The 14,786-nt window shown below is 39.5% G+C and overlaps 1 protein-coding gene across 1 annotated transcript in view; it reads right to left on the minus strand.

Annotated features, from left to right (window-relative positions):
* LOC120532063 (B-cell scaffold protein with ankyrin repeats-like) overlaps window positions 1-14,786 on the minus strand; it is a 213,612-nt gene that overhangs the window by 163,192 nt on the left and 35,634 nt on the right. The window contains exon 4 of the mRNA XM_039757970.1: window positions 3,535-3,673. Coding sequence (XP_039613904.1) covers window positions 3,535-3,673 — 139 coding nt within the window. The remainder of the gene's footprint in view (window positions 1-3,534; window positions 3,674-14,786) is intronic.

Consider the following 14,786-nt stretch of genomic DNA (forward strand, 5'->3'; position numbering starts at 1 on the left):
TAAACAACGTGCCCACCCAGTATACACTACAAAAACTGAAAAGAAAGAAAAACTTCTGACTTGGAGAAAGATGAAAAGAACAGTCACAGTCAAAGTGAGACATTTTAAAGTTTCACAAGTCATGTTTAATGACATAATTCTTCTGCATAATTTATTGGTTAAAAGTACTCAGTGTTAGTGTGTCACAAAGAGGATGTGCAGCATTGTCCATAATGGCCACCCATTTTGTTTTTATATTTTCTTCTTTACTGCTACCTCCAGCAAGTGTAAAATGTGTCCCATAGCTGAATCTGCCAGAGAGAGTTCATTATTAGTCAAGGCAGGCTTCCTCAAATTATACCATTAGTGTCCTGTGTATTAATATATCATGATAACTAACTGCTTAAAATATTTCATAACGTGGCATGATGATTTTTCTGTTTATGGCCTATTTATTCTGTGTTATGGTATGCCTTTGTTCAATATTATTGGCTTCCCATGATCCTTAGCAGACCCTGAGCTGAAAAAAAACATTCTAGCATATTATATGGTATAATAAATGCATAATGTCATTTTTTAACCTGTTTAATCCACAGCAGGGTTATGGAGGGTAAGTGTATTAGCCTGTCCCAGCTAACATAGGGCACAAGGCGGGAACAAGCCCCAGACAGGGGTGCCAGTCCATCACAGGACAAGCACACACAAAACACCAAATACACTCTGGGTTAACTACGGCCTGCAGGCCACATCCAGCCCGTTGGTCTTTTTAATCTGGCCCGCCGAAGATTGTTACAAAATTGCCCAAATCAAATCATATCATAATTATGACTGCATTCATTTGACCTTCTCCTGTAATTCCTGGTGTTCCACCAGGTGGTGCATTAGGCGCAGTGATACATTGACTTGATTTTGTGCAGCCGGGTTACTCTCTGTTATTATTTTGCTACTGCTCTGAACCCATCTGCAACAATGAGTGGGCCAAAGAAAAGAAAAGTCGACAGTGAGTGCCAAGTGTTTAATAAGGAATGGACAACTAAATACATTTTCACTGAAGTCCTGTCAAAGGCTGTATGTCTTATTTGCCAAGAAACCGTTGCGGAATACATCAGCCGTCACTTTTCCACCAAGCATGCTAATTACGCTAACAACCAGTCAACGCACGAACGGACGGCTACTGCTCAGAGGTTGGCAGCTAGTTTGCAGTTTCAGCAAAACACCTTTATCCGACAAACTACCATCCAAGAATCAAGCACGAAGGCAAGTTATGTGCTGGCATTTAAATTAGCAAAGACCAGCAAGCCTTTCCCCAAAGGGGAGTTTCTCAAAGAGTGCATGGTAGAGACAGCAGGTATCTTGTGTCCTGAGAGCAATAACAAATTTGAAAAAATTAGCTTATCACGCAGGACAGACACTCGCCGTGTTGAGCTAATTGACGAAGACTTAGCTAGTAAGTTAAACAAAAAAGCGCAGTCATTTACATTATATTCCTTGGCACTGGACGAAAGTAATGACATAAAGGACACCGCTCAGCTTTTCATTTTTATCAGAGGGATTAATGACAATTTTGAGATAATGGAGGAGTTTTTGGCCATGGAATCCCTATGGGGAAAACAGTGTGTCGGGGGTCATCAATAGGCACAAGCTACCTTGGAGTTTGCTCGCCAGCGTTAACACAGATGGATTGCCAAATCTGACTGGAAAAAACATTGGGTTGCTCAAAAGAATCCAGGAGAGGGTGAAAGAGGACAACCCTGAGCAGGAGGTAATTTTCTTACACTGCCTAATCCACCAGGAAGCACTGTGTAAATCTGTATTGCAGCTTGACTGCGTAGTGAAGCCAGTTGTAAAACTCATTAACTTTATTTGAGTGAGGGGACTTTAGCATCGCCAGTTTATTAAGTTTTCTTGAAGAAATTAACGCTGATCACCAGGACTTGCTTTACCACTCCAATGTTCACTGGTTAAGTTTGGGGAAAGTATGTCGACGAGTGTGGGAGCTCAAACAGGAGATTATCTTATTTTTGGAGCTACTTGAGAAAGCTGACGATTTTCCTTAGCAGAGTGACACAGATTGGCTTTGTGGTTTAGCTTTTGCTGTGGACATACTGACACACATGAATGAGCTGAACATGAAGCTACAAGGGACCAGTTTGTGCATGAAATGTACACAAACGTCAGAACATTCAAAACCAAGCTAGCTTTATTCTCAAAGCAAATGTCAAACAACTCATTCGTTCATTTCCCCACACTGGCTACGCTGAAAGGGGCCCCTCAACTTGTGAAAAAATACAGGAAATCACTGGACAACCTGCATGGAGAATTCTGCCATCGGTTCTTTGATTTTGGAAAAATGTACACGTCACTTCAGCTGATGTCATGTCCCTTCACACAGGACCCTGAAACGGTGCCACAGGAGTTGCAGTTGGAACTGATTGATCTGCAATGTGACACCGTCTTAAAGGAGAAGTTCAACTCTCTTAAAGTGGATGAGTTTTATGCTTTATTAAGTGCAGCCAAATTTCCAAACATCCAGAAGATGGCACAGAGGATGCTGGTGTTGTTTGGCTCTACATATGTGTGAGAACAGACTTTTAGTGTGATAAACACCAACAAAGCATCCCACAGATTCCAGCTGAGCGATGAACACCTCAGATCTGTTCTGAGAATTGCCACAACAAAACTAACACCAGACTTCGATACACTGGCAAAAAAAGGGTGATCAACAACACTGTTCCCACTAAAAGTGCAATGCAAATATTAACATTGTAATGCCTTTTTTATGTTTATGTTTGATATGTATGCATCTAATGCTGGCCCGGCCCATCTGTCAAATTTTAAAAGTCAATGTGGCCCCTGAGCCAAAAGGTTTGCACACCCCTGCTCTAGGAGCACCTTAATGCAAAGCTGCAGAGCTACTATTGCAACTCTGTGCCACACAATAAATATATTAGTTTTTGAAATCATTATTTCTTTCTTAATTCACCTATTTTGCAAGTGTAGTTAGTCAGGATAATTCAAACTGAAGTACAAAATATCAATTCATTGCATCTATCTTCTGTTCTATACTCATGCTTGTCAGAACTGATAAGCACAAATCAGGAATGAACTCTGGGTGAGATGTAACACTAACATGAAAAACAGATGATTAGTATCAAAAATAACTGTTGGAGCAAATGGAGCCACAGTGAATACAAGTAAATAAAATGTATTATTATTATTATTATTATTATTATTATTATTATTTTAACTCCATATATGAATACAAAAGCCAGGTAAAATGATGCAGCATGTCTACCAACTACACATATAGAATCTATGTATTGAAATACCTCATTGTAAAGATTAAAACTAGTGGCAGCTTGAAAAGATTATTGTAAGCATTTACTTATCACTTTACACTTTAGCTAGTGGCAAAATAAAATAAACACTGAAGTGTTATTACCATTATGTAAAATGAAAAAAATAACATGATGACATAAAAAATAAGACAGGCTTTTAAACTACTACACATGGATAAAAAAATGATTGATTGTTTGCAAGATCATGGCTCCTTACCCAATGCTTTCACACGAAGTGTGTTCTGATTCCACAGCAATGGCTTAACCTTTTGTTTCCGAATGTTGGACTGAAATTCTATTTCCATGTCTTTCAGATGTGACCCATCTTGAAACAAAATAAAAATGTCTCCAGGACACTATAAATAAACAGAGCACAAAAACATTAAAAGGGATGCATTTGTTTTGGGGTATAAAAAGGTACATTTTTAAAGTGAGTTTTCTTATCCTGTGTTTAAGTATTATTATTATTATTATTATTATATACCAATATTCAAAGTATTTAAAAAAATTAAAACTAAAAATTGTAATCTAAAATTATTCTGAACAAGTATTAAAAACCTTATTAAATATTAAGCTTTCCATTTTAAATAATTAAATATTATTAAAAATCTTATGAAATAGTTTGCTTTCATTTTTAATTAATTTGCCTTTTGCATGTATAAAATCTAACTCTTTTTTTTTTTTTTGGTTTTTTGAAATATTCAATTTTACCTCTTTTTAATTGTACTTTCTACAGGTGCTATTATGTGCTTAACATAAAGTAGAACATTTGTTTGCTGTTATACTGTTTGCTGTTTCTAAATTGGACATTATAGTAAATGCACAGTCTAAAATTATGATTCAATTAACAAGACCACTTAGAACAGATTTATATTTGTAATAAGGATATGTCCAGAAGGTTCACAATTTTGCATTAAATGTAACAAAAATGCATATATATATATATATATATATATATATATATATATATATATATATATATATATATACAGTATATATATATTCTTCAATCAATTCTTTGATTGCTCTTTGATTCTTGTTAAGTCTAAGCATTATCCTCTGATGAAGGCCCCTGACAGGGGGTGAAAGCTCAGCAATAAAATCTACTTTATGCTACATGATTCATTTTCTCCGTTTGTGGATCTCCAGCTGCAATTAAATATATATATATATATATATATATATATATATATATATATATATATATATATATATATATATACAGTATATATATATATCTATATATCTATATATATATATATATACACACACACACACAGGATTAAAGTCCCGAACACCACACAATGCACACAGCAATTAATCACCACAATAATTCTCTCTTCTTCCTCAGTCCTTGGCCGCCTGTCTCCTCCTGGGAGCTTAGTCCTGCTCCCAGCTCCCAGACTGTAAGAAGGCGGTGCCTTTTATTCCCTCCCGGATGTGCTCCAGGTGGCTGATGACGACCTTCCAGCAGCACTTCCTGGTGCTGCCCTTTGCACCAGAAGCACTCGGGGCGTCCCTGGCAGGTTCATCCGCCATCTTGCCTGGTGTGGCGGAAATAACAATTCTCCGGGTTCCACGAGGCTTGAGGCGCCCCCTGGCAGAGGTCACGGGTCCCAACTGGCCAGAATCTCTTTGCTCCTCTCCCGTGGTCCTCTCGTAGTCCAGGGCGGTTGCCCCTTCGTGACCCGGAAGCTATTCATGTCCCTTTCCGGTCCTTCCTATATATATAGGGTACGGAAGAAATAACTCCCACATTTCAAAGGGGGATTGAAAAAAAAAGCTACGAGGTATCACCAAAAACTTTCTATTTCCCAAATGTAGATATAAAAAGTTTTTTTACTTTAAGTTTTAAAAATTATATCGTCCAAATGGTGGCCTTGACGGCTGATACACATTTGGAGGCATTCTTGGAAGTTTTCCATCACTCTCACCAGCATGTCGGGCAAAATTCTTTCAATTTCTCCTTCAATAGCCTCCTTTAGTTGGTCCAAGGACCGAGGACAATGTTTGAAAACCTCCTGTTGCCCTTACTCTTTGAAACTACAGCAAAATCGATTTCCGGTCTGGAACACTTTCATTAGCACGTAAACCGAAACCGCGTGCGAAACACCCTGTGCGTTGCAGCTGCAGATTTGCCATTTTTGAAAAAAGCCTCCACTGCAAAGCCTCGATCCTCACCGACCACGGCATGGTGACGACCGAAAACTTTATTATGTACCTTACCTAATGGAACGGACCGCACCCCTCTACCTGCTTTGGGGACCCTACAGTGATTTTTCAAAATGTGTGAGTTATTTCTGCTGCACCCTGTATATATATATATATATAGTGCTAGCCGGCCCGGACACAGACAGGCAGACACGTTCATGTCAACCAACACACGTTTATTTTTCATTATTTACAAAGTGCACAACACCCAAAGTCTCCCAAAGTCCTGGCCACAACACAATGCCTTCTCTCTTCAGACCGCCTCTGCTCCTCTCCACCCAGACCTTGTCTCTCGACCTACCGACTCCAGCCATTGTATGAAGGGAGGCGGCCCCTTTTATGGTGCCCCAGATGTGCTCCAGGTGTGTCCTGGCAATCTTCCACGAAAAACGCCCCAGTGTGGCAGAAGTGCCGGCTGCATCCCTGCAAGCACTCCGGGTGTCCCTGCTCCTCTTCCCCCTAGCAATTCCAGGTGTGGCAGAAGTGCTGAGGTCCAAGGCTCCAAAGGCATAGGGGCGCCCCCTGGTGGTGACCACGGGCCCCTACAGGGTGGAGCTTCAAATATACAGATAGATATATATAGATATATATATATAGATATAGATATATAGTGAAACATCAAGTAAGGCAAGCTCAAATAATATATAGTACAAACAAACTAGAAACCTAATTGTCACAAAAGCATACTAAGCTTTTCATGAGGCATAGCCATGAACCAACCCTGCTGGGGGACTGTTGCTCTGCCCAGTTCAACGAGGAAACAGATTTGCACTTTTGTAAAAGTTTGCTCTTTTATTATTGTGTACTGAGTGTTATGTTCCTGCATAATGCACAAAAAGTTGCCATCAAAAATACAACACTTTTTACACACCGATCAGTCACAACTTTAAAACCACCTGCCTAATATTGTGTAGGGCCCTCTTATGCCACCAAAGCAGCTCCAGCTTGTTGAAGCATGGACCTCTGAAGGTGTCTCATGGTATCTGGCACCAAGACATTACTAGCAGATTCTTTGAATCCTGTAAGTTGTGAGGTGGATGGATCAGACTTGTTTTTCCAGCACATCTCACTGACACTCGATCGGATCGACATCTGGGGAATTTGGAGACCAAGTCAACACCTTGAACTGTTTGTCATGTTCCTCAAACCATTCCTGAACATTTTTTCCACTGTGACAGGGTGTTTTATCCTGCTGAAGGAGGCCACTGCCATCAAGGAATACTGTTGCCATAAAGGCTATGCTATACTGATGCTTGTTCCAACAGAAACAAGTGAATATATTGACAAGGATTAATCAGTCAAACAATCAGATTATCTATCTATAAGAATAGGCTTCATCTCCAAAAAAATTATTAAATGATTCTTATATAAGAAAATCTACAATTTCAGATGGAAATTTACCAAGATCCTAACCCACCCAGTGCTTAGAAGAGTATGTATGTGTGGAAAATGGAGTGTAGGGAAAGTGTTTCAATATAAAAGATAAATAAGTAATTTATGGCACAGGAGGTGATGGTGTATTGTTGGCATGTCTTGGATGTCTGAGGTCAGGTCATGTTCATCAGAGTAGGAGGTCAAGACCATCTGAATACTAAATGGGAATGAGTAGACAACAAATGGCTCAGAGCAGGCTCTTCCTTTTGAGAAGACTCAAGATCTTTAATGTGTGGGACATGCTGCTGGGGAAAGTTCTATCAGTCTATACTTGTATTTGCTAGTATATTGTTCTCTGCTATAGTCTGTTGGGGAAGCAGGTGCCTAAATAAATAGTCAGGAGGGCCAATTGCATTGCAGGACTGACTTAGTACTATGTGGAGGCAGTGACAGAAAAGAGTATGCTGGCAAAATGAAAGGCCACCATGGATGAAGGCTGCCCATCCTTTTTCTGGACAAGATGCTGTATAGCACATTTAGCCACCAGCTAATTCCATCATAGTATACTAAGAGGCACTAATGGAGTTGTTTTACCGACATACATCAGACTGTATAATCTATCTATCAATTAAAATATTTATAGTTATATTTTTTATTGACTCCAATCAGAGTGTTGCTAAACTAACAGGCACATGTTCTAGCAATTAAACATTTGCTTGCTTTTCATTGTTACATATTATACTTAACTACATATTACAAAAAAAATCGTCTATGTTTTAAAACGGCTCACTCTTTGGAAGCTTTTAATGGAAATTCTTCTCAGTTCATTTTCCAGAATGATAAAAGTGTGCGCCTTTAACTCCCATGAGGTCTTGAGAGGTAAAAGCAGAAAGATTGGTGTTTTACAAACCTGGCTCTGTGTACTTGGTGCCAAGTCAAAAGACATTTGGGATTTTAGCTCTGTACAGCTTCTTTCAAGCTGACCCACAATGTAAGCCAGGACTACTGAAGAAATTGACTGATCTTTTTTGTGTAATATTAAGTAAAATTTGTATGTTATTGCATTTAATGAATATATTGTAGCACTGCATCATTTCGAAGCCAACCTCAGTTGTACAAATTCCACAAATTGTGTTTTCTACCATTTTGTAGTTTATTGAATAGTCAAGAATTAATATTTTTAAAATGTTTTTAGTAGCAATAATACAACAACTAAAATGGCAGGGAAAGGAGAAAGGGCTTGTGTATTTCCAAGAAATGAAATTAAATATATTCCCTATACCTGCAGTCTACATAAGTTTTTTTTTTCTTTTCTTCAGTGCTCTGTCATCATCTAGCTGATCTGATGACAGCTATTATGAAACATGAGAACTTAATTCATGGCAATTTGTCATTCTGCTATTGTCTTTTTTCTTAGCGTTCTGGAGGAGGTTACTTCAGAACATGAAGATTTGTTACTTCATAATAATATCAGATGAATAAAAACAAGGTTAAGAATGAAAAAACTTAATTAGGAAGAGGGTGGATTTCTTCAAGCTGGTAAGAAGAAGAAAGCATTTTCAAGTTTAGGTGACCTCTAAATGATTACATTTCTTGCATTCTTTATAAATAGCTTGTGTTTCCTGAAAAGAAATAATTGTTACGTGCAAGAATGTCTGTTTTTTTATCTTTCTTTCATCTGATTGAAAATGATTGTCATATTTGAACAAAGATGTATGATAGAGTTTAATGAGTGATTCTTAGATTCTTAGACCTGTTGGAAATTAGTAGTACTATCAGAAAGGAACTGTCACAGGGGGTGTTATGAATGATTTATGACCTTAAGCCCCACCCTCAAAGGAAACTGTCAAAGGGATGATTGATGACCTTAAGTCCCGCCCCATAATAACAACTGTCAATATTGATAACCTCTAAACCCCTCCTTATAGGGAGGTTCTTTCGTAAACCAAGCCCTTATCATGCCCATTAACAATTCCCATACCCACGAAGTATGCCTTTGTCTCTCTAACCGCCTATAGGGTTAGGGGAGAGGCGTGTCACTCCCCACCCCTGCTCAACCTGACTGCGGCAGGAAAAAAAGAGTTCTTTTATAAAACTCTAGTCATTTAGTGAAAATGCCACGGCACACAAAAGCAGATAGCATGGGCGGTGTTGTGAATGCTCCTAAGAAAATGAAAACAAACAGGGTTACCAGAATGCTTCAGTTATGAGACCCTCGATTCAGCTCAGCTGGGTACGATTCTAATTGTGCTTTGAGCCAGTTAGAAGTAAAAAGAAATGCTCGGGGACATCTCACGGTGATGGTTTCCAGGAAGGAGCCTATCCTTCCTGAATATAAAGAGGACGGTAATGAAGAGGGGGATGAGTATCAAGAAAATAAGATAAAGAAACGAGTGAGTCAAATTCATTTTTCAATAAAAGGCTGGACTTTTTTTGAATCTCTTATTCCAAATATTGATGAGGCTGTTCATCAAGGAAAACTGTCTGACCAAATGAAAAGAATTAACAATTTCAGAGGAGGAGATTTGCATGGTGATGGAACAGTCGTCTCCCTGTTCTCTCAGACTCTGAGGTATCAGAAGTCCTCCACACTTTGATGCACTCCGAAGAGCCGATCTACAGTAGTGTGGAACAGACGTCCGCCGCTGACTACCTGTTTTGGTCGACTAACCCTCAAACCAACACCGCTCACTCTGCTCCAGACCAAATGATGACCGCCGGTAACCTTCACCCCAGCAATTCTGCTCCAGACCAGATGCTGACAGCCAACGACGTGTTTTGGCTGGGTAACAACCAGCACCTCTCCGGCTATGCTCCTGATCAGGCATGTTGGTCTATGGAACAGACGGTCCCCGCCAATTGCCTGTTTTGGCATGATGATATTGTCCCCAACTCCGGGTACTCTGTTCCTAACAACTCTCCTCCAGACCAGCTGTCATGGCCGGACCTTCTTATGCCTTCAACTGACCAGACCTATTGGCCTGAGCCTCAGTTACCTGCCCCTGATGATACTGTATGTATTGGTCGGACAGACTCCTGAAGAACTGTACAGTACCTGACATTTTTGTACCTGCTAATGATGTTCCGGTGAGCCTAACAGGTGCTGAGGAGATAGACATTCAGGCCATGCGGCAAGAAGAGACCGTGGACGAACTGATAGAGGCTCTGGCTGCTTGGAAAATATCACCCAAGGATGCTGATTATGAGGGTATGGACCTTGAACAAACTGACGGACTCCTGGGTGAAACATTTCGAAACACTCTGAAACTGGTCAAAAGTACCTGTCAGGGGTGTTTAATAGTGCACCCCAGCCAGACACAGCATACTTGTCTGTTTGAGCCTGACTCGGTTTATCAGGTTGGCCACTTTGAAGAGGTTCTGGCTGTTTTCCGCAAACCATGGCTCTGGAGCCTGGTCATAAAAATTCTGGGTTGCTTCAACATCTTTCTGCCTTTTCACAAAATTCATGCATTTATACAAAATGCTGTCGACAACCTGAAAAATTAACATTCTATTAATGAGGCTATTGTACAAGCCTTTCATAACATGGATGATGACTTTTACTCAAAAATACATGAAATAACCGATGCTTTCTCTAAAAGCCATTTTTCTGTACCTGATATGTCTGATAAACCTTTGGGGTTTTTCGGGGAATACAACATAGAAAAATCAGATAAAGTGTCTGAAATGATGTTTTAATCATGCTGTTCAGTTGTAACATTATGTTCTGAAGTTGTTGGTAAAACATCTCTAAATTTTAATATTGTTTTTGAAAATTACCAATAAAGCACCATTTGATTTTTAAACCATTGACATTTTTCTTTCACCGTCAATGATGGAGGGTTACATGAAAAAAGTTTATTATCATCCAGCAAATCCTGGCAGCTTTGGGGGAAAAGACTCTTTGAAAAGAGCTCTTGAAGTTTCAGGTCAGAAAAGTAATGACCATCAGGTGTTGGATTGGTTATATGGTCACTATTCTTATACAGTTCACAAACCCGCTAGAAGACATTTTAGGAGAAATAAGGTTTATGTATCTGATCTAGATTCGCAAAGGCGGATTTAGCGGACATGACAAGTGTGTCTGAGCATAAACCGGGGTTATAAATATTTGTTAACCTGTATCGATGTGCTTTCTAAGTACGCGTGGGTACGGCCCATGAAGAACAAAACGGGTAAGGAAGTGACAAGAGCCTTCCAAGACATTCTGAGCGCCGGTAGAACTCCAAAGAAGCTCCAGATCGATAATGGGAAAGAGTTTTTTAACCGAGATTTTCAAAAGCTGTTAAAGAAGATCGGAATAAAACATTTCACCACAGGAAACAAATTAAAGGCATCCATGGTGGAGAGATTTAACTGCACACTAAAATCTAAAATGTGGAAATATTTCAGTGTGTATATTACGAGAACCTACATTGATAAATTGCCGAATCTAGTATACTCTTACAACAAAAGTTATCATCGAAACATAAAAATGGCTCCTTCTGATGTAAACACGTTAAATTCCTGGAAAGTTTTTCAAAAACTTATATGACGTAGCCAACCACCCAGTTCCACCATTGTTTAAGTTCAAAGTAGGAGACAGTTAGGGTGTCTAAAACCAGACATTCTTTTGCTAAAGGTTTTGAACAAACATTTTCAGATGACATCTTTACCATATCTGAGCTTGTACCTAGGGCACCGGCTGTGTGCAAACTGAAAGATTACGATGCTGAAGAGATCATAGGATCCTTTTACGACCCTGAATTGCAGAAAATTAAAGTCAATTCCACAGACATTTACAGGATCGAAAAAATACTGGCTAGGAAAGTTAAGAATAAAAAACGATTCATTTTAGTCAAATGGTTCGGATGGCCCAAAAAATGTAATAATTAGATACCGGAGAGTCAAGCCCAAGATGTATTATAAAATCCAGAACACTCATAATTGGCTCATCATTCTCTAGTGGTATACGATGGAAAGCAAAAGTTTTTCTGTTTCTCTACCAAGCAACGCTTCCTCAGACATTTTCCCTAACAACACAATTTCCAATTTCACAACAAAGCTTGCTAAACCCATAGAATTAGAAGGTTCTTGGGAAGTCGGTCTAGCAGAAATACAATACCCACACATGTGGAATACCACAGACAAACCGGATAATGAACTCTACGTTTCAGCTACAGGGATAAAAAAATATTACTACATTCCATGCGGGTATTACGAGGGTACTCACGATCTACTGTCTTTTATGAATTTGACAACCTTAAGTCTACCCACTTTGACAGATGTTGCAACGGGAACTGTCCCTTCTGAGAAACCTGTGAAATTCAGTTATCATGCTGTGGAAAGAAGAGTCTATGTGGTACCGGGCGAAAAGGATGAAACTATACACTTAAAAGGACAGCTGGGTCGAATATTAGGAGCGCATCCTGATCAGACTCGGGGGTTAGCTTATAAGGCGCCTTTCCCCACTAACATCAGGGCTGGCTTTTACATGTATGTGTACGGGGACATAGTATCTCATCAGAGAGTCAGAGACAGCTACGTGCCCCTTTTAAGGTGCGTGTATATAGAGGATCAAGCGAATAAAATTACTACCATCACATACGGCAAACCTCATTATGCCCCAGTCAGCAAGAATCATTTTGACACAGTGACTATTGAAATAAAGACAGACCAGAACAAAAATGTGCCATTTCAGTTTGGTAAGGTGATAGTGAAGTTACATTTCAGACCCATCAGGCATTGCATGCATGACTGAAACAATGAGGTCTTACCAGGACCCGACACCATACATACAATATTACTAGACCCAAGAGGGTAACGGGTTACAGGGATTATCTGGATCTCCTGTAATGTATGGTGGGGGGATTAAAGGTATATTTCAAGGGTTGTTTAGAAGAGCTTTACCTCTCCTGAAAAAAGGTTTTGATATTGCAAAACTACATATCAAATCCACTGCTAAAAATATTGTAAAAGATGTGATCACCGGGGCTATATCAAGTGCAGCTGTTGGAGTCAGAGAAAAATAGGAGGGAGCGGGCATGATGGTAATGAGAAAGACAAAACACAAGAGACCACCGGGGTTGTGTGAGGCCCCGTCAGTTAAAAAGGCAAGGCTCACTATTTTTATAGTATTTTCTAAACATCGTCAGAAGAAGAACAAGCCTAAAGCAAACAAAAAAGAAGAAGAGAGACATTTTTAAGAGAAGATGACTTTCGTACACAGAATGTCCAATGAGTGTGTCAAATCTGAACTGGACCTGTTTACGGTGCCTTTCACTCAAACGAGTGTAGATAAAAGTATATGCGTTGAAGTCCCACCTCTCTCAGCCCTCTCTGAAGTAGCGCCGCTAGAATTTCTCATAGCTGGAAACGGGAAAGATTACCTTGACTTGAATAACACTCTTCTACACCTAAGGGGCAAAATAGTGAAAGCTGACGAGACTAATATAGATGCTGGTGCAAAGGTTGGCTTTGTCAACTACCCTATAGCCAGTTTGTTTTCGCAAGTTGATGTTACCCTGGGGGACCGCCTAATATCGCAGAGTTCAAATTGTTATCCTTACAGAGCTTTTTTAGAAGGCCTGCTAAATTACAGCCAGGAGACTCTTCATTTTGCTACAGGCCTTTTTTACAAAGATACACTTAACAAATTTGAAGAGACAGATCCTGATGGTGAAAACATCGGTTTTAATAAAAGAAGCGCTTATATGGCTGGTAGCAGGACTGTTGAACTTCTGAGACATATATATACCAATCTCTTTTTCCAGGAAAAACTAATATTGAATGGTATAGACGTGAAGATTAAAATGGTTTGGAACAAAGATGAATTCTGCTTAATGTCTGGTGATGCCGAACGTTACAAAGTAAACATAACGTCAGCCTCCCTGTTTGTAAAAAAAGTAAAAGTTTAACCGGCCGTGAAATTAGGGCACGCTCATGCCCTTACATCAGCCAATGCTAAATACCCTGTGGAAAGGGTGAATATGAAAGTATTCAGTATGCCTGCAGGCATCCGATTATGCAATCAAGAAAACCTGTTTTTGGGTCAACTACCAAAGTATGTGGTGATTGGCATGGTGGATAATGAGGCTTTTTCAGGTTCTTATACAAGAAATACGTTCAATTCCAAACATAATGATGTAGAGTTTCTGGCTCTGTATATGGACAGTGAACATCCCGGCCAAACCTTTTCAACCAGACTTTGCAAGCGGCAACAGTGTCAGAGAATACTGTAACCTGGTATTGGCCGCTGGTAAGCATTTAAAGGATCAAACTCTGTCTATCACCTGTTCAAAGTTCTCGCAAGGATATACACTTTTTGCTTTGACCTAACCCCTAATCAAGAATGCAGTGATCATTTTTCATTAGTTAAAACTGGAAACATGAGATTTGAATTATGCTTCCGTGTCCCTCTCCCTCAGACCGTCAATCTAATAGCATATGCAGTCTTTGACAACATTATTGAAATCAACCAGAGACATAATGTTCTGTATGACTACTAATAAACACCAAGCATACAAAACAATTAACAGAACTACTGTCCCAAGATCCCTACACTGAAAGATATTTCCGCATTGTGCTGGCGTGTGATCAACTATCGGAAAAAAATAATGGTGTGCCAGCCATGTTCGTAGTGAATACTCACCGTAATACCCAACCTGGAGAACACCGGCTGGGGATTTACCTCACTGAAGATGGAAATGGGGAGTTTTTGATTCCTATGGAAATCCTCCGGACTACTACTTCCCAAATGACATTTACCATTTCTTAAGCAAAAACTGTAAACAAATCATTTACAACAACAGGCAGCTTCAAAGTTGGTTCTCGGAAAAATGCAGTCAACACTGCCTCTTTTACCTGCATCATAGAGGAAAGGACTCCCGTACGCCTCTGTAATGA

This window comes from Polypterus senegalus, chromosome 7 (assembly GCF_016835505.1).
Source record: "Polypterus senegalus isolate Bchr_013 chromosome 7, ASM1683550v1, whole genome shotgun sequence".
NCBI classification, from domain to species: Eukaryota; Metazoa; Chordata; class Cladistia; order Polypteriformes; family Polypteridae; genus Polypterus; species Polypterus senegalus.